This window comes from Trematomus bernacchii, unplaced genomic scaffold (genome assembly GCF_902827165.1).
Source record: "Trematomus bernacchii unplaced genomic scaffold, fTreBer1.1, whole genome shotgun sequence".
Lineage (NCBI taxonomy): Eukaryota > Metazoa > Chordata > Actinopteri > Perciformes > Nototheniidae > Trematomus > Trematomus bernacchii.
The window spans coordinates 5,074,266-5,100,573 of record NW_022987714.1 but is presented as its reverse complement, the minus strand read 5'-3'; the positions used below and the strand labels follow the sequence as shown (position 1 = coordinate 5,100,573).

General features: G+C 39.9%; 1 protein-coding gene across 1 annotated transcript; it reads right to left on the bottom strand.

The window, feature by feature from the left end:
* Positions 1-846: 846 nt before the first annotated feature.
* On the bottom strand, positions 847-25,039 carry sema3ab (sema domain, immunoglobulin domain (Ig), short basic domain, secreted, (semaphorin) 3Ab). The gene is made up of 17 exons (XM_034141730.1): positions 24,321-25,039; positions 16,590-16,750; positions 16,091-16,153; positions 13,302-13,421; positions 12,458-12,548; positions 11,538-11,657; positions 9,611-9,753; positions 8,032-8,146; positions 7,873-7,942; positions 7,617-7,761; positions 7,275-7,494; positions 7,083-7,174; positions 6,956-6,997; positions 6,183-6,340; positions 4,873-4,940; positions 3,786-3,931; positions 847-3,480 (listed from the first exon to the last, which is right to left on the bottom strand). Exons 1-17 carry the CDS (start codon positions 24,436-24,438, stop codon positions 2,944-2,946), a joined length of 2,409 nt encoding a protein of 802 aa, XP_033997621.1. The 5' UTR covers positions 24,439-25,039; the 3' UTR covers positions 847-2,943.
* Between the last annotated feature and the right edge of the window lie 1,269 nt (positions 25,040-26,308).

Below are 26,308 nucleotides of genomic sequence, written 5' to 3'. Positions count from 1 at the left end.
AGCCCAGGTGAGCCATATGTTCACTGACCTTTGACCTTGGATCAAAGGTGACCAAATGTGTCAACAGAAGCTCTATTGTGATACAACTAGGCTGTTGTGTTTTCAACTGCAGCCTCATGACTTAATCTATACCAAGCACCTATAGCAAACATAAGAGGCTATACAAGCAGATGGAAAATGTGAAATATCCACTTTTCAATTTAGGGGTGTATACTGTTTGTGATTTCCTAGTATAACCACCAGATGGCAGTAGTAAAACACAGTTCATATTTTGTTGCCAGATCTACTGAAATAAAGTTCCAACAAGCCCTGGAGAGCTGATATTTGATTGCAAGATGTTGGCTTTCTGTTTTTTTTTTATAGCTTTTGCTTCAGGGGGTCCTTTTGTAGGGGACCTTATGTATTATTCACATAGCATCACATTAACGTCTACATAATAACTTTCAGTAATTCTTCTACTGCCTGAGGCACATCATAGTAGGAATACACAGCTTAGCTTTTCACATATTATGATATAATAAGCACTTGAACTAACTCATATTCTTCCTTAACCAATTTGATTTTGTCATATATTATTTGTGATGTTAATTATATCTGCTTGGAAAATCATTACTTAAAGTATTCCATGATGTGAGTATGCTTTACTTGTATGGATAAAACAGACAGTAAGTAAATCACTGTCCGAAATGTTAGGTTATAAAAGGTTTTCACAATATTATAGTAATATACTCAGCAAGGTGGTGCAAAATGTAATCTGATCATCTAGCTAAAGGAAACCTTTCTGACTATCCACATCCTATGATACCTGCAGGACACCAATACAAATAGATTTAATGAAACCAACACTTCATGAAGAGACATTTATTAGATCAGTAGAATACATCATCACCACCATCATCATCATCTTGCCTAAAAGCAGTAGCAGCAGCAGCACTTCATCTCCTCACTTTCACCGTATGTCCAAGACAGATGCAACGAGGCACCATTTTTTTTGTCTTTATAATGAGGATCTTATCATATGTCCATCTCTCCTGAAAGTTGCACAATTCTGATGTTGAACTTGTTTTGTTAGCCTTAAATCGTTTTTCAACGGCTCCAGCTGTTTCTCATCTTTTCCGTCACGGTTTCCGAAGCATATGAGGGTTGCAAACACTCACGAGACAAGGTCCTCTGATGTGCTGATGTGTTGCAATGCTCAACTAACAGTGTTCCATGTTGTTTTTTAATTGTTGTTAACAGGTCTGTGGGCGTTTTAAAACCTCAGTGAGATCCTGTTTCGATCTTGTTTATATATTTATTTATGAATACCTACCTCCGGAATGATCAATTATACAGTTAAGAGTCTTACAGAAATAGTATGTACATCTTTGAAATATTTAATATTGTGTACTGCATTAGCAAACAACACAATTACGGTGACAACACCAGACTATATCAACGCTATAGCAAAACAGGAACTCTACAATAGTATTCACATGCACTAGTACACAGTGTGATACTTGTCAAACATAGACCATCGTATTTTATATTTACAAAATGTTCACAGCTACATTCCAGGTTTGTGTGCATTGTATAATCAAAGTATTGTTATAATCAGAAAAACTTGTTTTTTATATAACGTGCAGTGAATTGAAGTTTTTACACTGCTCTGCCTGTGAAGAATATGAATATGTGGTAATACATGTGGAAGAAAAATACATTTGGGATAGTCGGTTATTGCTCAGTGCATTTGATAAGTAATGCATGTGATATTGACCAATATTGATAAATAACTTCCAGTCTTACCACATTAAGTGAAAAATAATACCGTTATTTTAAGAGATTGGTCCTGTAAATCAGATTAATCAAGCTAATGAGGAAAATATTTTCACAATGTACATAATGGTATATCAATAAATACACATATAGTGGTGACAAAGTCTATGCAAATCAAATGAACATGGAAGAACTCAGCATTACATTTTATGCACTGAGATGATGCAGACATCCGTATGAATTGACAGTCAATGTAACGACTGCTGACACTGGAAGGAATCTGATGAAAACATAAACAAAACAGAATAACAAAACCTGACTTTGTTTGAAAAGCTTATCTAGGGCGTAGACAAACAGACAAGTACAACATCTCCCTGTTTTCAACTGCTGTCGAAAGACTTTTTCTTAAATAAATGTACTTTCTGGGATAACAATCTAAAGCAACTAGACAACTGCAAGCCATTCCCTTTATAATGAGGAGATGTCACAGAATACAGTATTTACACATCGTAGCTACATGGTTGAATTCACTGAAAAATGTGGACAGTTGCTCCTAGTTTCTTGCAGTGCCTGGGCATCTTCTAGTGTTGACAGATTTAACCATATATAATACCAAAAGTGACTAAATATCCCATTTGTGCTTCACTTATTTTGTGCTTGTAATTCCACTGCCACTCCATTTACTCTCCAGACTGTTTATAATGTAATCCCACCTCCTCTTCTTTCATATTTGTGAAGTAAAAAAAAACATGATCAGGTTTTTTTTTAGGTATCTACTTAGTTTCACACTGATAAAGACACCTAACTAGCATGCCATGAGACGATGCCATTGCCATCTCAATGTGGAGTCAGTCATGTCTGTAGGGTGGGTTTATGTATATCCAGTTGTTGTGCTGGTTGACACTGCCCCTCTGCAGTGTTCAGGCCACAGAGACCGGCTGAGATAATATGCTCCCATGGTTTCCTGCGGTCCTCTGAAGTGCCGTACTGTAAACATGGCTGCCCACGCACAGAACCCACCAGCCGGCAGATCAGGATAGTGTTACCTTTTTCCAGTTTCACTTTTCTACCCAGTCTTTGAGGAAGATGTCTGTATCTCGATATGAAGGAGAAATGTGGGTAGGTTAATCAGGTTACAGGATGAGGGTGTGGTTTAAGGTATGGGTTTTAAAAGTCTGGGTTTGTGAGTCAGACACTGCGGGGGGCCCTCTCCAGTTCATGGGTCCTGCGGTTGCGTCCCTTCTGCCTGTCTTGCAGGTGTTTCCACTTGGCAGCCAGCCCCTGAGCGTGCATGTGGGCGCGAGGGCTCACCACCTTCTGCTGCTGCTGCTGCTGCTGCTGGTGTATTTGTACTTGCTGAACTAGGTGAGCTTTCTGTTTTCTGTGCTTTCTCTCCCTCTTCCATACCTGCTCACAGAACTCGTCGACACTGTTCAGAGTCGGGTGATTGACCAAAGACAGGAAGTCTCTGTACCACAGCTTTTGATTGGGACTTTCTTGAGGTGGGGGAATATGCGGGGCAGGTACGCTGGCTGCTGCCTCTTCATCCCGATGGAGCAGATCCTCCAGGCGCTCGGTGTCAATCACCTCTAAGGTCACCTTCAGGAGGGTCTGCATGAAGCCGTGCTCCACCGCCTGGCACAGATAGATCCCAGAATCCTTCTTGTGGAGTGTTCGAATCAGTAGGCCCTGGTCTGTGCGGATGAAACGCTCTTCTGATTGAACCTACAGTATGAGAACATTGGATAGACAGAGAGAAAGACATTGATCATTAAGATAAAAGCTTCAACATTTCCCCCAAAAATAATTAGCTATGCCTTATTGCTGTTTTGATTAATATATTTTTTTTTACTAAATTATAGTTAATCAAAAATGTAAAATAACACAGTATCTTATTAATATTTAATGATATTAATAAGATACTGTGTTATTTTACATTTTTGATTTTTAAGTTTTAAGTTCTTTGTCTGCTTTGCATTGTATCTCTATTTCAACCAAACAGATGAAGTGTGTTGTGACATATTTCCCACCTCTTGTTTGCGGTCATCAGCAGAGCGCTGATACTGCCAATATGTCACGGCTCTCTGGGACTTGGGACTGCACTCAAGGAAAGTGCTGCTGTTCTCCACACCATACACAGTCTTATCCAGGAGAGTCGACTGCCCACTGAGTTCATCTAGATGAAACAAGAGAATATATTACACACCCAAGTTTGTGGAAGCAAATCACTTTTGCAGAAAATATTGTGATGTTAAGTGACTCTCTGTAAAAAACTGGCAGATTTTTCTCCGACTGAATGAATGTAAACAGTACTGAAAGATAGTACTTTATAAGATAGGGGCCTGGTTATATTTTTCATTTGACTTTATCTTGACGCGTTATACCATCTTTTTTCTTATCACACTTAATCATGCACAATAGGCAGCTCCCTCCACGGAGGCAGTCCTTGGAGGAAATGGGCTGTAGCTAAGATATGGGAAGAAGGTGCATTTTTGTTGAGTCAGTGTTCCACTGATTGATCTCCTAAATGCTGTTGTAAATTCGCCAATCTTTTATCCTTTTCTTTATAGAGTGCTGTGGCTCATTGAAATGTGTATTTAAAAGTGTTGCTGCCTACTGAGTGGGAAGCATCAGGTACAGGACATTTTTGTGTGAATTTCTCCTCCACAAGTCAGAAGCTTTTGTTAACACTGTTTTAAAAATATATATTGTTGAGTTAAATGAAAGGAAAGTGTAATCACAGTTATTTGACACCAGTATGAGTCCTGATTTTGGAGTAAGACCACAAACAGGGCAGTGGAGTGGAGGCTTGGCGACAGAGAGGAATCCTGACCATTTTAATTAGAAGCTTCACATGGACGGACTCTAATCTTCACACCACCAGAGACACATAAACACAAACACATTCACATTCTTCTTTAATGTTTTGATCGCTTGAGGAAAGAAGCAGCTTTAGGACCATTTTATGTTAATAAAGAAATCCTTAGAGAAAGCTCTTATCCATATATCATTTGGAAATAATGAAAAGTAATAATATCTGAAATAAAAATACATTTGATGACATATTGCATTCGTAATACCATAGTTTGTAAAATACATTTTCTTTCTATAATGTACCTTGGTGTTGCAGATCTGAGCACTGTGTGAGCGGGTCTCCGTTCCTGATATCTTGCCTTCTTGTTCTCCTGCAGAAACATAAATATAAACACCTTCATGAGTCAGCAGACACAACGGCTTCTTTTAATGTGTGTGTGCAAAGATACTCGTGTGTGTTGGTGTGTTTTTGAATGTGGTTTGGATGTGCAGCAAATAGTGGAGGCCAACACAAATAAATAAATTAACCGCAGGCAGCCCATAGCCTAAAAACACTTTAATTATAGGGTGTGTATCACAAAGGAATGCAAACCTAATCAATCATTTCAGCATGTCATCTCTCTGGGATGCAGATGCAAACGAGGTGGAGTTTCAAGTAAAGTGAAACATAATGCTAAGGATATTTTCTGTAAACAATAATTTAAGAGGCTATGGAGACACCAAAGCAAACTGGCATCTTCTCCCCCTCTGCTTCCTATTGTTCTAACCCAGTGTGTGTGTGTTGGTAATTGGAGGTAAAAGTTTTCTCTTGTCTCTCTTATCTTGTGTTTGAATGCAGGACTCTGGAGTCCAACTAACAGCGAGAACAGGATACTGTGCAGCGAGCATTCAAATCAATAAGCCCAATGGAGCTATGAGTGGGAGGCTGCACACAGAGCACACACAAGTACACACATACATGAACACATACAGATCAGTCCGCTACCACAGAACCTCTTACACCTAGCTCACCCCTGGTTCACCCAGACAGCCTCAAGACATCACTGACATGGGGTCTCATTTACAGTAAACACATGAGGCAGGTTATATTTCTGGCTCTCTGGTAGAAACACAACCCTCTACCTTAAGGGGGTTTTGGCAAATATACAAAGCCTGCACTATAAGTGCTCCAGCTTCAGCCCGAACCGCGGCCTGCCTGCATATGTCCTCAATCACACAAGTAAAAAGCCTTCTATATAATGTGCTTTTACCTCAGTAAAATGTAGGCACTATGTTAAAGAAAACTAATTCTTAAGCATTATTCAAACATTTGTTGTAAATGCTTAAATCTAAAGCAGGTTACTCTTATGCGAAACACAAATACACATTTCTCTTAATGGTGCTCTCTTCATATGAAGCACATATCCTGTCTGTGCTACTTTCAGTGTGTTCAATGTGCATTCCTAGCCAGATATGATAAAGTATCTCCTGTTGTGCCAGGTTCAAAGTATCATATTGAATTTAAGGAAAACTTGCAGGGCAGATTAGTGACCGTGTACAAGGTGTCCGGCAGCTTGTAAAACACAATAGTAGGGTGGCAACGTGGCAGGAATGTGGAAGGATGTGTTCAGTACCTCTTAGCCATGGGAAAGTATCTGGAGCACTCGGTGCCGTCCCATGCACAGTAAGGGTCCCTCGCCAGGCAGCATTCAGCACAAGCCTTCCCATAAACCTCACACCGATGCAAAGGCATCTGGGACACACCAATGTCAGAGCCAATGTACAGTTGTTGCTGTGGAGGAAGAAGAGAGAGAGAGAGTCAATTTTCAATATCAGATATTTTACGTCTTAAATGTAGGTTTTATATCTGGCTGAGTGGTGTGCTTTGAGTAGAACTTGCCTCAGCTTATGTGTGTCAGTAAAGCAAAAAGACAAGTCAGGAATGTGGACATACCAATTTCACTACAGGTGCTCCACACCCTTCTACCTGTCAATTACCTGTCTCTTTTAGTCTCTCCCTGCCATTTAAGTTGACAAACTAACTGTTGCCTGAAAGCTAACAATTGAGATCTCAGTGCGATAAACTCTTTCATCTCAAAGTGTTTAAAACAACAGTGTGTGTGTCTATTCAGTCAAAGTAGAACAGTTTGTCACCTCTGAGGAAAGTTCTTACTTTCTAAGAAACTGTTTTTTTAAGACAAAAATTGTAGTTTATTATCATTATGTATCATATCTCCACAGGTTCCCCTCAATTAATTCCAGGAGGCTTATCTCCAGCCTTAATTAAAGTATTTTACTGAGGAAATATGTTCTTGTTATCTTATATCAGATTAAGATCTCCTTGTGTGTTCTGCTAAACGGGTTGCTTAGTTTATTTTTTACATGCAATAAGAAATAACATCTATACCTGTTTCACGGAAAGTTCCATTGCTGTGATGGCGGTTGGCTCCTGTAAAAAAGAAAAGTCAATAAAATGGTATTAGACAAAATACTTTAACCTGGAGTATTATTGCAGATTATAAAAAGCAACCTACTCTGAAGACAGTCATTTCCTCCAATAGGACTTCCTCCAGATCATGCCAGGAGCCTCTGGGGATGGATACCACTTTCAGTATTGTCCCCATATCTAGAACGTGATGAAAGCGCAAATATCTTGAGTAAATATCCACTCTGCAGTCCATGCATATCCTTCATTTTAATTGATCAATAAATAATGTTGTGTATACCTGTGCCTATGAACATGACATCATACTGGCCATCTTCTGCTTCCACTTTGTCCACCACTATCTGAGTGAACTGGTAGTCCACATCTGTCTTGACTATGATTGGTCGGTTGTTGATGGGGTAGACTGGGTTAAACATGGCTGGGTGGCTTCTGGCAAAAGTTACAACTTCATCAGGAAGGTCCTTGGTTGTATCAAACCCTCCAAACGTCTTGCTTGGGCACTGTGGAGAAAAAAGGGATATTTGTCATAAGAATTACATAGCAGGACATAAAGGAGTATTACCTTTCAGGCTCATTTTATAACACACTGACTATTATTAAGATAAAAGTGTAGTGTACTCACTGTGCCAGGCCGGGGGTAGGGAACACGTCCCTGGAAGGGCACCCACTGATAGTTGGGTCCATCTCTGTGAGCGTAGGGACCCAGGAACACTCTCCTGATGTCTGTCATGCTGTACATACACACAGCTGAACCTTTGAAGATGTTGCTAATGGGCAGAACAGATGACTCAGTTAAGGAAAGCTCAGTTCCTGGTTGAAAACAAGGAATGTGCAATAAGTAATCATGGCCAAAACTATTTCTATGTTAGCCACAATACCTGGAAGTTGTAAATACTGCGTAGATGATTGGGCTCTTAGGATCCTTTGTGCTCATCAGAAAAACATCCTCTGAAAGCCAAAGAGAGGACAATGTTTATTATAAACACATTCTTCACTATAAAATATCTAATCCTCAGGAAATAATGTATGAAACTCACGTAGTTCGTCAAAGTGTGTGTCTATTCCGTTACTGCCAGGCACAGAGCAAATAAGTCGAGCCTTCAAGAAGGTGGTCCACTTATTAACCAGACTCCTGTGACCTCCCAGGTCATTCTGTTGGAAAGATCACAGTTCATTCATTTAAAATGTACAAAAACATTTCAACAATAACCATTTGTTTGTTTCATTTTTAGCATATACCATTATTTCATCATGTTACAAGAGAAAACCTTTTTTTTCTTTTTATATGGAGCTTTATGTAAAGCATTGCTTACATCATGGGGGGATTGTATTGCTTTATTTCATACTCTACTGCCAAGCTGTGAATAAATGCTTCATTACCCTGTGGTTGAATGAGGTGCAGCGTTTCCTCGTTGGCTGGGAATGGGACATATTAATTTCCTATCCTATGCAATTTATGCTGCCATTCCCCTGCCTTTCACAGCATACTATAACACAATCTTGTCATTCATATAAGAGATTACACTTCAAAGATTGGATATATGACAATAGGCCTTTGTTGGTTGGAGAGTACTGTGATTCAAACTTGTAAAACTTGATGTGTATGCCAAGGAACCTTCAGATAACTCATAATAAAAAGTCATGTAAGAACACATCCTCCCTTCAAAGCAACAGCTTAACTACTGTAGATCAGATCATGAGGAATTAACCATATTACAATAGACAGTTTCTCTGGTAAATTATTGCATTTGTTGTGGATTAAGACCTGTCCATCAACCAAACATCCACTACTTAACAATGGATTTTTCGATGTTGTTGGTCTCTAGAGTACTGTATGTTCCAGTAAACCTCGAGAATATGTGTATGTGTGCTTCAGAGTATGGTATTTGTTTTCCAGAACATTGCACACAAACACAGAGGCAGAAGTACTGGCTCATAAAAAAGTATCCTACTTGGTGTTGATTTATGACAGTAAATTAGAATGTGCATAGGCCAAAATGAATACCAAATCTTGCATAATGGATGGTTTGTCTTCTGTTGAGCATAGCAGATTCCTGACATACTGGGTAATCAGGCTGTTATGACTGAGGCACGATATGCAGCTAAATGGGAGGTTGAGGCAGGGCATTACTTGCTGATCTGCAGTCAGCCCAGTGAATTCCTGCTTGATGAAGAAGAATAGGATTTGGAACGTGAAAGCTGATACAAGGCCAGTGATTAAACACAACCATCCCCTGGAGCTAAAGGGTGTAGCAGCCCCAATCAGTGCCAAAGCCTGGCATTAGGATAACATTGCTGCCATTGACAGCGTCTGTGCCTCTCAGGTTCTAGTGACATTTAACGTATCTCTCAGGTTTCTGTCTTCGGGGGCCGATTGTAGCACACACAACAAGGCCCACTTTCTCCAGGCTAAAAATAATCACAGATAAGAGGCCCTGAAACCTGCCATTATGAAAGCCACTCAGACACCCGTCAAGTGTTTTCACAGATACAGAAGCTATTTCCCATAATGTCGCTTTGTGTTGTGAGTGTTTTTGTCTATCTCCCTTTGTGGGCATCTGTAGTTTCCTTTGCCGGAGCCTGCTATGGCAAGTGTGTGTTTGAATTTATGCGTACTTTGCAGAGCTGTCCGATGCGAGCATGTGTGGCCTTTCCAGCGTGCTCGCCATCCATTGCGTTCTCTTTGAAGAGCAGGTAGATTTTGTCATCTTCTGGATTGTCGCTCTCTGGGATCAGATGAACACCCACAAACCTGGGATCTGACACACATTGAGAGACATATATTTGAGATAACGTAAATCAAGACAAATATCAATTATATGACCAAAGCTATCTCAAAGAGTACATTTATTTATCCCTTTTCAGGATAGTGCTAGTAAGTCCTTACAATTGTAGTACTACATTTAAAGAGGTAAGATGACAATAAGGAGAGCAAATTAATGTTATATTTACATTTTTAAGAGAGGAACTCAGGGGATTAAATGTGTAGAGCCTTTTAACCTGTTAAGCCCCAAGCCTGTTTTTCAGGTTTCAGGCTCGAAAATGACATTCCCAGAACAAATCTTACTTACTATCTTCACTTCTAAAAGGGGTAAATTAAAAAATTGTTTTCTCAAAGCAATGATAAACCTGTGAGTTGGATGTAGAAAAGTCAGAATCAATATAGATGTTTTTATTTTAAAGTAAATTCAGATTGAACATAGAAACAATTAAATTATAGTGTCCGTCCAAAAGAAAAACATTACCTATAGTGAAAACCACCCTTGAATGATGGGATAGTATACTAAAAGCTTTAGGAATCAAAACTATAACATATAATAAGTACCCTGTATCAAGATTGATGCAAAACAAGTGACATTTCACCTTTTTAGAGAGATTTAGAAAAATAAACCCACTTCTGGGAGATATTGCCATATCTCTGGGTCGATTTTGATGATTGACACCACTTTTTAAACGTTAAATCGAATAGAATCGAGGGGAAGTTCCTAAAAATCCATCTAAACATTACCCATTGGTGAATAGAGTGATGCGTAGCCAGAATGCCCAAAACCGGAAGCTGGGTTGTAGCTCTCATACACTCTAGTAGCCAGGGGCGGACTGGGACTAAAAATCAGCCCGGGACTCTCGACCGAACGTCCCGATGGCCAGTCCGCCACTGCTAGTAGCTATCATAGCAGCTATATATGAAATCTCAGTTTTTGACAAACATTTTATAATGGTTTATCAGTAATCATTTCAAAGTGACACAGAGACATTGGATTAACCTTCAGCAGCGTTGTTATCGATTTAATGCCATTGAACACAACTTTTGATCAGAAAACAGCAAAGGTAAGACGTATTTGCCGTTTTGGCCCCGTAAAGCTAAGTTGTGTGTTGTCTGGTTTCGCCTTCGCTGCCCTGAGTTTCTTCCCGTTAAGTGGGTATGACACATTCATAGTTTGTTAAATATTAAGAAGCCCTCAGACGCTGTTTCTTGCAAGATGTTGCGTTTTGCCCGCGGTACCGGGGGCATGGGTCTTAACAGGTAGTAATACAAAAAGTGTTATATTGAATATCTAAACTCCACAGGCAGCCAATGGAAAGAAAACAACATTTGGGTAATGCTCTTGTCCTAGAAAACAGGCTGCAATATTTTTAGCAATGCAAAAAAGATACAGTTCATTGAATGAAGCACGAGTATAATCAATTAATAAATAACTGTTTTGAAGTCACAGAAAACATGGAGACAAGAGTAAAAACAAGAGAGTTCTCTAGGGTCGTTTTTTTCTGGGACAATACCATATCGGTTTTTATCTGTATTTATTTTAAGAAAAAGTTTAAGACTGTGTATAAATAGAAAACAAAAGAGGCAATCCTTTGTTGAGTTAAGCAGCATCAGACTTCGCATCACCGACACCCACTTCATTTTTTCAGGATAATACATTTGACAAAAGGCACATAAACTAACTAATAGTTGCATGCATAATCAAGTAAAAGTCTTTGATTGAAAATCTCAGGTCTCTCAATCAAAGACTTTACAAGTGACTTTCTTCGTCTCTCTCACCATTTAACCACCGGGAATCATGTTGCTCGGTCCTGATTGGGTGATGCTTTCCAAGAGTGCGAAAGATGGCAAAGTCCCGCCCCATGAAGTCAGCTGATGTCCCAGCATACAGCTCTCCATCTGTGAGTAAGAGGAATGAATTGGGTTAGTTTAGTAACACCGGATGGGAAAACACTCAGTTGTGATTTCTCCCCTCTGATGCAGGTGTACAAATCGGAGCAATTGTTCAGGGGATTAGCAGTTCACATAGACATGGAGTCCTGGGAGAACACAGAGAGTGATGTACGGGATGAACATCAGGAGTGTGAAATTGACTTTAACACAGCAGGCAGGGCTGAGAAGGGAGACAGGGGAAGGGTGAACGGATGGAGGGACACATGAGGAGGGACAGGAGAGAGGTGTGAGACAGGGGGAGTACATAATAATGCTGGTGAGAGGGGAGAGAGAAAGGGTGAAAGGAGATTGGGGTGATGGGCTGGAAAATAGCCATCTGCTAGGTTAAATGGTGTGATATAATATAATGTGACTGGCAATAATTGGGGGTAAAGAGGAAAGACATGCCCATATGCTCACATGCTCTTGCTTTATTTGTCAAAAATGAGGATTCAGTGCAAAGAAAATTCTATTAAGTGTCATCTGCCATGCACGCCCAGCACTTAAAGGAGGCATATTCAGATTTAAAATAGACTTTACAGTCCTGCCAATGAGGGGTTTCCAGTGAGTAAATACAAACTACAGAGCAGATGCACTTGTAATGAATAACAGGAATGCCCTGTTCTGTTATTCACGTTTACTTACCTCCCTATATATCTTTTGAAATGAAAGAGCAAGGCACAGGGTGTTTTCAGTACTCCCACGTTTTTATATGACCTTGCTCTGACACACAGAAGAAAGGCATAGTGTTTCCGGTTTGAACTTACCAATTAGCATGGAGGCAGTGAGCAACTTGGGATCATAGGGACTTTTCCCACGGCCATTTTCTACCAGAGGATCCAGTCTGAACACGTTGTCCTGGACATAAAGAGACATACAGTTACAGGGGTTGTAATGCAGTGGTCCACATTTTCTTCACCCGTCAAAGATGCAAATTACACGGGTAAATAAAGAGTTGGAAATTACTCAACGGAACACATTGGACATGCTGTTTGATAGAACACAGTAGTATTGTATTAAAATGAACAAATGTTGTGACCCACAGAAAGGTATTTACATTTTAGTCTACATGGTTGCTAAGTATTTCACTATTATAGCCATAGTGTTGAAAACATGGACACATTATAAATCTAAGGAAATTCTTACCCTTACAGAAAAGGGATTGAGTAGGAAAGCTTTAAATCTCATCGCTCTCTATGACTGGGTGACCTCGACACTAGGAAAGCCATCAGATAAATTACATTACTAGGTCATGATCTATATAAAGTAGATGGCTTTTCTAGGAGATCTTTCCTGCCTCTAATTGTCTGTAAATAGCCGAGTAATGAATAGGAAACGCACATTTATAAGTCTGACTCAGTGACATTTGGAAGAGAAGAGAGCAATTTCCTTCGTTCATACTGAAATGAACACACATACATTGTTTCCATATTAGAGTGATGTATTGGAAATCTCGTAGACTATGAAACGCTGTATGTAATTTTCCACTTCATTTAGCGAAATGCAACCACATTTAAGTACTTAGTAAATCATCACAAAATGCCCTCACACCCAACCACGAATGGTCCTTCACAAGTATCGCTTTTAGTCAAATGTAACCTGTGCCTGTACCTCTAGTTTCTTGCCAACCTCCAGGTAGGAACACACAGGGTGGAAGGCCCCCGTCCCACACACATAGAGATGGGTCTGGTTGAAAGGCTGCAGCACCTTAATGAAATTTGAGCACTCCCGCTGATGGACAAGAGACAGAGAACAGATTAAGCAGGATGAATAATCAACCTTGGCAAAAAAAAAAACTTTAATGTCACAATTGATACAGTCTTTCGTGCCACAGTTGTGCAAAAGCTTGTCGTTGTGTGCGTCAGCAAAAAAGCGATGAAACAGCTGGATAAGTAAACAGGTCAGATCTCACAAAGAGCACATGTCACAGACAATCCTGTGCTTAAATAGAGAAATCTGTAATGATAACGGAGAGCAAAGCCTACTGTAATCTACTTTAATTCTCCTCTAGAGAATGACCTATATGAACTCTAGCTTTGTGCTGAGTAATAATTCTCAAAAATAATATTATGACTAAGACTAAGCTTTATTATCCATGACTCTGTGTTTTTTTATTTGACACACACACACACACACACACACCCTGGGCAAGACACTTCACCCCAAATTGCTGTGGAGATTGTCCACAGTACTTAATGTATGTAAGTCGCTTTGGATAAAAACATCTAACAAATGACATGTAATGTAATGTATTGTCTTTCTCTCTGACCTCAGTGACATCCTTCACTGCTTGCTTCTGAAATGTTATGCACATTAGATGTGTAATTTGATGTGAAATTCATACAGAAGGGATTTAGACTGTGGAATAACAAAAGAGGCTGAAACACTAGTCAAGCATAATAATCCTACTGTATACGAATCACAGTAATGCAGGCCAACGTTTCCTTGCCGTAGATGTTCTTGATTTGTTACTGGTCTCACATGTTCTATCATTATTTTAAGAATTTAGGAATATTTATCACAAGTATTTTCTCCAGCTGTGTTTGTGTGTGTTGTATGCATTGTTCCATTGCCATGTGGCACTTTCCCTCGTGCTCAGGCAGCACGTGCCTTAGCAGACCTGACCTCAAATAAAAAAAATTATGAGTTGTGTCATCACATTTTCAATAGAAAAAAAGAAGAGGATAGGGCCACAAATTATGCATGACTAAGTTCATCTGGCTTTACTGGGTCATCAGCAGATAGCAGCCTCTGTTTACATAAGCTTTTGTTGTCATTTAAACAGCTGTCTGCTTGGATTATTGAGGCTTGCGTTGGTGGATTTATCTGAGTGAGGAACATCATTCTTACAAGGAATTACTGTGTATGATATCTGTCATACCTCTGAAAGCACAATATATGAATATTTAACATTTTCCTCGTCCTTCTAATAATTTGTTATTGTAATTTGCTGTGGATTTACATGTTGCCATTGAGTTTTATGCATTTTTGTCAGGCTAAGCAATAGCCGAAGCTTTTCATTTGATTTGTGGGTGTCTGGTCACATCTTTCACACCCATATATCTTTTTCTTTTCTCTCTGCCTCATCTTCTGAAGTGTTTGCTTACAGTACACCAGGGGACAACAGCACACTCACTCTCCATCTCTCTCCACCTCCCTTTAATTCTCACTCCACTTCGACTCCGTAACAGAAAGACCACCCCTCAGGGCGCCTTATTCACCCATGCAATAATGTTGACAGAAAACACACAAAGGACTTTGCAGTGCTTTAACTCCGCCATGGAGAAGGGCAGGAGAGCTTGACCAATGCCCAGGCAGAAAACTGAGGCACAAACCGCATTGCTATGATTTTAAATTCAGCCTATTGCCTTAGGCTCTTTTGAAGATACAATTCCTAACACAGCTTGAAGGAAGCAGACACAACCTCTCAGTGTGTTTACACAGAGATCCAACACACCACACAAGATGGAATCTGCGACTTACAGGAAGATGTGATGCTTGGCTTGTCATGTAGGGTTGAGTGAGGTAAGGAGTCTAAAAGGATCCTTGATCTTAATGCCAAAACAACTTTCAGTTCTCAGATCCTCAAAACTAGAAGCTCATCATATTTATTAAAATGTTCTTATCCTCAACAGATATCCTTATCCTCAACTTACTGTAGGCCCCAGCAATAGTTTCAGGACAAAACTTTGTAGGCATGCCATCAATAATAATGTACTTTGATAAGGGGACTCAAGTTTGTCTAATTCAAATGTACATTATCGAAGAAAATAAATTGGGAAAGCATCTATTTTAAAGCAAGACAAGCAAACCTCGGTCCAGTTTTGATGTGCTCCCAGAGGTTAGTCTGAAAATATCTAAAAGGAATGGATTGTATGATCGTAGAATTTTATAAGCACATTTTAGATTTAGGCAATAACATGTGAACAATAATGCTTATGAATATAATATTCCTGCATTAATGTTATACCCTATAGGTTTGGCAGAAATCACAGCAGTTTCCCAGGCCTGACTCACTCTATTAAATAGAGTGCCCAGAGGCTTGATAAGTGATTAAGGTCAAATGATGGTCTCAATCTTGGCTCTGAGATAAGACCTATAGCAAGCTACAGGAGGCGGTGTGTTGTCCATGTGACAGATTGGATATGTCAACAAACTGGAATAAACAAGCTGAAAGATAAAGACATTATCTCGTATTGTTTCTGATTAAAATGCCATATATAATGGAGAACATATCCCTATGTAATCCCTGTGCAACTACAAGTGAGGATTGTTTTGAGACCTGCAGAGTTGCACTTCTTTCCTAGCACAAGAGAACAAAGACATTTTCAAAACATCTGTGGGAGTGGAGGGGCAAAAGGCTGGCACCCACTTGCAAGATGGATGATTTTAGCTCTTACCGAGAGATCTTTTCCTGCCCACTTGCATTCATCTCTTCTGGTGGAAGAAGCTGGCCAAGGGATCTGCAACACAAACACAGTTCCTCTGCATGTTAGAAAAGAATCATCCCCCTCCTTGAATCAATTTAAAAGAGTGATACAGCTTCTGCTTGTGTGCACGCATGTGTACATGTGAGGGTCTAAGGGGTCACAATGCGATTTGTTATCCACTTTGTTTCAGTTTATTCCATTATTTATCCAGGTGTGCAGAGAGCAGCTAACATGCCTGGCACAGCGTGTGATCGTGTGCGACAGCCCTTGTCTGAAATATTAATGAGGTTCTTTTTTCAGTAGAAACAGAAAACAAAGTCCCGAGACACCTGAGCTCCAGGCTGGCACTTTGGATGCACACTCAAAGCAGTAATTACGTCAGAAATGCAAATAAACGTAAAGACATAATACATGTGTGAAAGGATGAAGCCACCAGACAGACTCACTGAAAACCAAACAATGGCTTTACCTGTGTGTAGTCTCTGCTGATGTTCAGGAGGTTAAAGGAGAAGATGTGGTCTTTGGCTCCCACCACAAGCCTTCCTTTCTCCTCGTCCAACAGGAAGGTGTGGTAAGACGAGCTGTTGGCAAGGCCTTCAAACGTCACAAGGTTGTTAGACTCCAGCATGTCTGCAGAGAATATGGAAAGAAAAGTGATGATCAGCATAATATGATAATCACTTTGTGAAAATCACATTAACAGTGGGCAGCATAAAACCTGAAGAAATCCATCAGGTCAGTGTTTATTTCAATATTTATATAACTTTTCCAAAAAGTCTGAAAGACACAGCCCTGGTTTTAGAAAGCTTTCAACATTTCCAACCACTCTGTGACCACAGGTTCACCTCTCCATTCACCAGTCTGCCTGCTCTGTTGTAATGTTCCACATACGCTGACAGTTCACTGCTTTATTCCATGAGGGTACACTGAATAAGTGCATTTTTTTACAGTGGGTTGGTTTGGCTATATCCCCGATAGACTGGTCCTCTTCAGAGCCTCCTTTAGAGTTTATTATGTGTTTTTATCCTTTTGATAAAAGTTGTAGCTTCCATTCCATTAACAAAATGGTCTCAGGAATAGAAAAAGTACAACACGGCCAAGAAAGGAAATGCCAACCCTGGAAGCCAATCATCAAACTATCTGCATGCATAAGTGACATTGACCAAAGCAGCCAAGCAGAACTTGGTACCACACAGAATGATGGGAGGAATATGAATACCATGACTCTGCTTATATTCCATAGTACAAACTGCAGGATCAATTCAAACTGCGTCCGCTGTGGAAATATGTTGCTATGGATAATGCTTACGCTTTGCAGTGTGATGCTTATCGCCTGCCAAAGAGCAATTTGTTTTCACAGTGGAAGGCAAAACTTGACAAAAACAGACATTTAGAATCTCCATAACGACCTTTAAAGTGGCATTAGACTATGTCATTTCAAACACCTTTTTTGTATCTTTGGCATACACACAAACACATTCAATGCTCTACTTCCTTCTCACACTTTGTTCTCACCCACAAAATTCTGACCTCCCATTGATCCTCCACACAAAAGGGTAGAGAGTTATGGAACAGAGGAGAACTGGTTCATTTGGTGCTCTCTTTCTCTTTCTCTGGGAAGTAAATAACAAAAACGTTCATTAATGTTTTAGCAAGAAGAATGCCCACTCTCTGAAGTGTGTCAGAACCCGAGAGAGTGAGAAGACTCAAGCTGGCAAAAGAGCTGGTGTAAGAGAAAGGAAGAGGGGGCTTCACACTGCTTTTATTCATTCCTAAATTCTCATTTTAATATGAATTCAAAACATGGGACAACATAACTTGGCCGCTTTAATCTGAGAAAGTTTGAAAATCTAAATGTGTGTTTAACAAATTTGATATCCAGCTGTGGGCCACTCAGTGTATTGTAGAATACAATAAGTAAACAAGGGAGCAGATATTACTATTAATCATTTGCCCATTATAAAATGATCCTCATAAAGCATCATGGGTAAATATCTTAAACAAATGCTCATTATGTAAACTGTTTATAGAGATCACGTCTGTCCAGGTCAAATTGATCATTATATCCGTCATGCAGATCACCATCTTATTACCATGTATTACATGCATATAAAGTAATGAAACAGACAGCTGATTTGAGTTTCAACCTGCTGTGTGAATTCAATTACCATGGTGTGTTTAATTCAAATACATTATAATAAAGTACATCACCAGCACCATCTGACATTTTTAACAGACGTGAAAATAAAGTGTTTGTTCTTTATGTTCCTTTGTTCCTAATTTAAGAACAACATCTATTTTTTCTTTAAATTAATAGGCTTTAGAGTTATGCAAATACTTTTTATAGAGCCTGTATTCTGGAAATAATAGCAAATAACAGGAAGTGTAAAAAAAGGGTGATACGTTGAGTTTGAAAAGGGAAATATGTTAAATGTTAAGGAAACCAGCTGTGGGTAACAAACTTCCTTGTCTTATTGAAACACTTTGGCTCCAGCACTGCTCCAAATACAATCCTTTTGTTACAGACAGAAATGCATGAACACACATGTAAGTGCCTTGTGCCCAAAAAATGCACAATACTGTACACACAGGATGGTGATATACAATGGGTTGACATTGGGTCTTCATTGTCATTGTTTTGGTTATTTAGTTGGTTTCCTGTGCCTCATCGCTAATGGAGACAGATTTAGTCTCGTAAGCGCATGGTGCTGTGACCCAGGGAAGTGGTCATCTTAACATGACTTAATCATTCCACAAAGATTTAAAATAAGATCTAAATGCATGATACTTAGATACTTACAATGATTTGTTCCAAACCCAAACGCTGTTCAAGACATACAGTAGCAATGCAAGTCACACAGTTTTATTCCAGTATGCATTGCACGATTTAAATTATGATTCAATAAACGCATCCAGACATTTACACCAACTCATATCTGGTATGTTTATTTAAATGGCTGCAAATGACAGAGTTAAAGTAGATTATTTGTATTTTATTGGGGGAATGTTTATGTAATATTTAATGAAATTGGGACTATTGGGTTGCACATAATATAGTATTAAGAATGGAAAGAAGCTCAAAGTCATAAAGAAGTTGCAGTAAAAGTATTGCTTGGCCTACTATAAAGCTGTGTCCCAGATTTATTTTCCTGCTGTTACCTTGGTGATCAATCATTACTGGATCCAATGTAAGGCCTTCACTGATGGCACAATAGCACCAGCCTGCTATCTGTGACCCTCTATCCCCTGCACCGGTGCTGCGTTTGTGTGGGAGAATTTAAAAAAACTCCACATGTTGAATTACTCTTTTTACTGCACTGTGTACAGTTTTGATGTTGTGCTGCTGTGTTTATTGTATTTGTGTTACTCTGGCACAACAATTTCCTTCGGGATAAATAAAGTCTTATCTTATCTTATCATACAAGCTGTATAGAACTAGGAAATATTTATGACCTGCCCGTCTGTGTAATTTGTAGATTATATAATCTATTTCTGTAAAGGATATTAATAATTGCCCACAGAATAATACTTGTTTTATAAACATCAAGGTGTCAACGAGCCATAGGGAAACTGCACAGACGTGATGATAGCACTTCACTTCTCTTCAAACCACATCCACCCACCACACACACACACAAACGTACACACACTCTGGTTTGGGAAAATTGTCTATGGAAATAGTGTCCATGGCAACAGACCAGACCATTCAACAGAGACTACTGCTAAGTTATTAAAAGCTATTCATCCAGAGGCAGATACTCTATGTCTATTGTGTGTTTATCTTTGTGTGTATTTATGGAACATGCTATGATGTGTGTTATTGGAAAGAAACAGGATGTTCCCAAGCCACACCAGAGCAGTAGCCTATACATGTCTGAACTGGTGTGCCCTCCGGAAAAATATACAATAGGTTGTCAACCTGTGCATCTATATAGCAAAAGTTTTACTCCATTTCATCCTGCATTTTTAAACCGACCAATTTCTTCAAAGCAGATTTCATACACTGCAAGCTTTGTAAATAATAGTTTGTACTGTAATACAAAATGTTGTGCGACATACTGTAGAGCATGCTTTGCGTTATTAACAGACAAACAGGCATGAAGAGACAAAGAAAGAGCCATAGAGACAGGTGGATAGACACATGTGTGGCCTGTAACAGGTGTCAGCTGCTTCCTTGCCGTATTTTACACATTTCTCTTTAACCCTGTAACCATTGAGGTAGGCCTGTCACGTCCTGCAAATGTCTCTTTTTACCAGCTGTTTGATGACTATACTTTCCGTTTCACGTCCATTTCGTCCCTCCACTTGTTCTATTTTCCCCTCCCTCTATCTCTCTCACCACTACTATATTCTGTTACGACAAATGTGTGAGTGAAAGACAGAGAAAGCTGAAGAGTGAGAGGGAAAAATGGAAAGTGAGAGAAAGAGTGAGGCAGATGGAATGGATGCAAAGAATCAACAGTCCCATGTGAGACTGATAAAAATAAACTCTTTTACCCTACATCCACTCCGTCTTTCTCTCTCTCTTTCTCTTTCTCGACTGGAGGGCACAGAGATGTTATCTAAGTGCTTCCTAAGAAAAAACAGAAACACATCCTAACAATAACCCACGTTTGGCCGCACTGCATATGAGAACGCAGAAGTTTGGCCCTGGTTCAGCAGCCTCACTGACGTTCATCCTTCACATGGCTGAGTGTATGATTGCACATTGACAAAACACAGTGTATCACTGCATCACTTAAAGTGTATACAGTGACTGATTCATCCACGCCTGGGGGGAAACACCACTAAGCTTCATCAGTCAAGTCATTTGTTCAGTGTCAAGCAGAAATGCAGGCAAACACCTCCTGAACTTCATCTCCACATATTGCTGGCCGATCTTTAACATTGCCCATTTGAGGTTTAAGGTGTTCAATGAGTATAAGTCCTGTAGTCAAAATAAGGTATCCCACGCTAATTCTAGTTCAAATTAAAAAAAAGAGTAGTTGCTGACATTTTGGTTAAACAGTGTATTGTATGTGAAATAATCACTGCATGTTAGTGTCATCAACTAAACCAGATTTTTGACTTCATTCCCATCATGTTATATATATTAACATTCGAAAATATTATTTTTGACAACGGCAAATTGATTTAAACCATATTGCTCAGCCCTACTTGACCTTTATCCTGTTTGTCTGCCAATAGCCCTGGGCACAGGAGATGATGTAAGCAGACATTTTACAACAAAGTTAATTCATTCTTGAGAGTATCTCACTTTGCAGCTGGTACAGCTGATGACTAAGTCAAATGATTACACAAATTCCTCTTAGAGCCCCTGGTGAAACAAATCAAACAAAAACTGAACACTGCCAAACAAACATGCCTCAAGTTGGAGGGGAACAGACTATTGAGAACGAAGAAACAAGAAATCCCCCAGACATCCAGCACTCTGAGTGTATGGGACCTTCCCATGGCCATTCAGGGCCATTCAGAGTTTATACTACACACCCCGAGAAACCCAACTCCGCTCTGAGGATTCTTAACGTGCTTACGGATTAAGGGTCTTTAAGAGAACTTCTCCATTCTCCAACTCTGATTAAATGTCAATTTGCACCAGAATGAAAGAAGAATAACACGAATATAACACAAAAACAGCTGGATTTAGCACGTTCTTTACTACTAGGTGTTCAAAAGTATTGTGGTGTGTTGATGTTCTTAATGCATTTACCCCTATGTGTGTGTGTGTGTGTGTGTGTGTGTGTGTGTCTGTGTGTGTGTGTGTGTGTGTGTGTGTGTGTGTGTGTGTGTGTGTGTGTGTGTGTGTGTGTGTGTGTGTGTGTGTGTGTGTGTGTGTGTGTGTGTGTGTGTGTGTGTGTGTGTGTGTGTGTGTGCTGTTGGCGCTACTCAAGAAAGGGGTGGACAGGTCAAAGAGAAGGAAAGACACTGAGTACTTTTGGCAGTACACACACATCCTATAAAACTAAAGTGCCACCTCTTCCCTTCCCTGGACGGCATTAAACATGTGCTCCACTTTTTTGTGGCCCATAAACTCCCAAAGGTTGTTTTCTCCCAAAGGGATCCACTGATTACCCTGGGGGCGGGAAAGAATTCAATAACAATGTCAAACTATGACAGTGAAATAACTCAATGTATGCTTCTGTGGGTCACTGTAAATCCAAAGCCTCCCAATATCTCATCATCACCCAGTCACTTAGTTGTTGACACAGTTGGACCTAAGCTTGTGTTTAGGTAGCCATGGGGTACCTTTCTGATCTATCCCCCTACTCAACTGCCTTTCAAAGATCTCCTGGGGTGTTTGTGATGTGTGTGTGCGTGTGTGTTTGTGTGTGCTTGTGTGTAGTGGATGGACAAGGAAGTTAGTATGAATGCTTCTGGGAGCCTAACTGTTTTAGAGGGGCTCATATTTAGGGGGAGCCGGCTGACGCTCAGGTTCACGCTTCTGAGGTAAACACTTCCCTGCTGTGTTCATATGAGTTAAGTCCTCAGTTGAGTCAAAAACATGTGCAAGTGTGTGGATGTCTTCACACATTCATTTGGACACACTTAGATTTTTTTCAGTATTCCCCGTGACCTGTAGGGGTCAGAGTTCCTTCACCTCACAGTCCCATGTGTCACTGATGTTCCTCACTGGGCTGTCTCGTTACTGCTCTGCAATTTACCTCAGTGAATATGATTTCTTCCACTCTATGTGTAAATCTGAATAGGCTTCATCTATCACAGGGGTAATAAATAATGTATACAGTGATATAAATGATTCATAATGCAATAATCCCATGTCACCAGCCTAATGGGACCTACAATGGGTAGTGTTTGATACAATTCTACAGTCTAATTTGAATAATATTTCAACCACGTTCCAGGCATGAAAATTCGACCTGCCCGCTATCCTCTGGCTATAACTCCTCATTCAGACATATGGTGCCAAATATTGTCCCTACCAGGCAAAAAGGGAATGAGATTAATGGAAATATTGAATTTTGGAGATGGCAGCCAAATAACCAAGCTGGCCAGGCTGCTACCTGAAGGCCTGGCTCCTAACAAAGATATCACTGCATGGGCGTGTTTCACCAAACTGACAGCATGTTGTTTTAAATGACTGATACACTCACAGGTATCATTAGCTAACTACAGATGGCCATGTATTTATGTGTGTTTCTGTGTGCTTGCGCATGCTCGTGTGTATAATTATGGATCTCCCAGTGCTGAGCGAGAAATATTTCTCTTTGGCAAAGCCATCTGCTGAAACAGACCTGCACCATTCATCCTGAGTATAATTACCATGCAGGAAGGAACAGAGCGGAAAAATGACATCCAGGAAAAAAAGAAAGGCAGAGAGGGATAAATGACGCTAAACTGCCAGGGAGTCCAAGTCTGGCACCACTTTCATTGTAAAACTGACAAGAGCAGTTGATCAAAAATAAAAAAGAGTCACAGGAAGAGAGAGTGCGTATCACGGAAATACTTTTGTAATAAACAGTTTAGTTTTGATAAAGAGATACATGAGGCAATGAAGTAAAAATAAAATCAGTTTCCTAGGTACTCTCTTCTAATATCTCTTCTTGGCACAATAATGTAGTGAATTATTCTGCATTCATTCCTTTTTATTATTCCCAGCTTTTACTGAACCAATTATGATTTTTACAAGACTACAATAAGGCTTGCAATAAAACAACACAGTTTTGTTTTTTAAACTGAATGTAATGGAACATACTGTAAATACTATACTTGGAAGAGTAATCAGCATTTCTGATTTAACAACAAATAGGAACTTGCATTTGCAACATGCAGATTTAGACAATCTTAAACAGCTTTCATGTTCAAATCCAGACTGTAATTCCATGACTAACACAAAAAACAAAACAGATGTTCATTAGTTTCTGTTACACGACCATAAGCCATAATACTTGATAAGCCTTGTAAAGAATTATGTCAAGGCAGTTTACATTGCTGGTATTTTTACAGATAGTCAGTGAAGAATATCTCTCTGTGTCCCAGGGAAATCAAGGATCTCACAGTTACAACAACTTCTTTAGACTTCTTCTTTTTTAGTCACTTCATCGACGGCACACCACATTTGGTTTGGGAATATAAATCTACTTAATCAAAGGGCAGACCATTATGACAAAGGCTCCAATTCAGACATAATCATTAGGATATTTTCCTTCTATGACAGAAAACACAAATGCAAGGAACTCACCTTTATAGGAGAGTTTTAGACGGGGGACGTTGGTCTTGGTCTGTTGGGCTGCGCTGCCATCCGCCCTGAGCAAAAACACCCCACACAGCAGCACAATGCTGCCCCAGAGAGAGCCCATGGTCCTGGGGCAATAGACGCAAGTAAGGTCCTTTAAGTTCACACCTCCAGTGCGATCAGGCTTATATCTGAGTAGTAGAAGAAATATCCCTGTTGTCCAGCGTTTATGAAAAACTGCTGGTGGGTCTGTCCAGACTGGTGCGCAGCAGGTTTCGTCCCCTGCCAAATGAAAAACCCTTTCCTGTTCCAGGGGTCAAAAGCCACAAATTAGAGTCCAACTCCAGGGGAGGCAAAACCTGCAAAGCAGAGTTGGGGGTTACGGGTCAATGTCACTGCAAGTCCAAGGTAAACTCAACCAAAGTAAGCACAAAGAAGAGATCATCACTGTATAAGATATAAGGAAGACGAGTGAGAGGGTCCGGGTACGAATGCCATCGCTTTCTGTCCTGGTACCTAACCAGCATGCGGCTCTGTCTAAACAGCCATCCACGCTGTCGCAGAGTCTCTACCTTTAGCTAAAGAGAGAAAAACAGGTCCAGTTTGTTTCAGCTGTTAATCCAGTCTGCTTGGTAAGCACAATCTGCACTGACTTTCTCTCTCCCCCTTCCACTCTGATTTTCTATCTCCCTCTCTCTCTACTTAGCACTAGTTCAGCTCCACTCAGCGCAGCTCTGCCCTGTCCCCACAGCACAAGGCACACAGTGCAACTGAGAACAGCTGAGGCAGACAGCAAAGTCAGAGTGAGAGGGAGAGGGAGAGAGAGAGAGAGAGAGAAAGAGAGAGAGGGGGGAGGGCAGGGAGAGAGAAAGAAGGAGAGAGAAGAAAAGAAGAGAAGAGACTGCAGTGTAGGTGGTGGAAGAGAGGGTGACAGAGAGCATAGAAAGAGAAAAGAAAACAGTGTAAGCAAAAGTAGGAGAAAAACATTATGGCAAGGCAGGAGGCTAGAAAGTGTATACAGACCGAAAAACAAAGCAGAAGATGAGGAAACTCTCTTACCGAAATGTTACATTTAGTTATTATAGTATATATGAGAATCAAAGACAGACAGACATTTAACAAAATAAAGGAACACACGTAAGTCCTAATGCACTAAGTGTACAGTACACTTAATCTGCATCGAATACATCCATTACATTATTAACCAAGCACTACTCTTTCTGTGTTCAAATGTACCTTTGAGGTTATCTTCTTCATCTCACAATTAACCTTTCTTAATCCTTTATTCTGAATAACATTTGTGTTCAAAGTTTTACCAATACATGTCTACAGCTGGTATGCATAATCCTATGCAGATTTTTGGAGTAGCTGTTGGAATCAGCTTAATTCCCTTAAAACCAGCAGTACAATACATTTCAATATACATCATCATTTCATTTTTATCTCAATTTTATTAATGCATAATGCTATGTATATATTCAAAGGCATTATTGGTTGGTATGTGGTTAAAAGTCCAGTACATTACGTTAACTACTATTCAGTGTAACTGGGAAGAGAGCTTCTGTTAGGTTGTGTTTTCTCTGCTGGGTGCTGAAGCCAGACAGTGAGACTACAAAGAGACTCTCCCGAATGCATGCTATTTAACTGAATCCTTCACATCATAGCATACGTCGCTTACGCCACAGTGTTGATGCTCATGGTTTCGTGGAACTATCCAGGACAGCAGACAAACACATCTTGTCAGGTACATCTGTCTGGGTATGGCGCCACTAACGTTTCAAAAATCACATGGGTGAACACAGAAGTTCATTTTCAAGCTTAACTTAAATGTCAAGCTTCAACGTGCAACAAATCTCATTCTGGTGAAAAACAAGAAAAGTTCTTGTACTGAGCAAAGAATATAATCTCCAGAAGGATGAGATACCATAGAGCAAGGTTTCTAAATGTGGGTTGAAAAAGTGTAAAAAACCTTTCACTAAGCAACATGTCTCTGT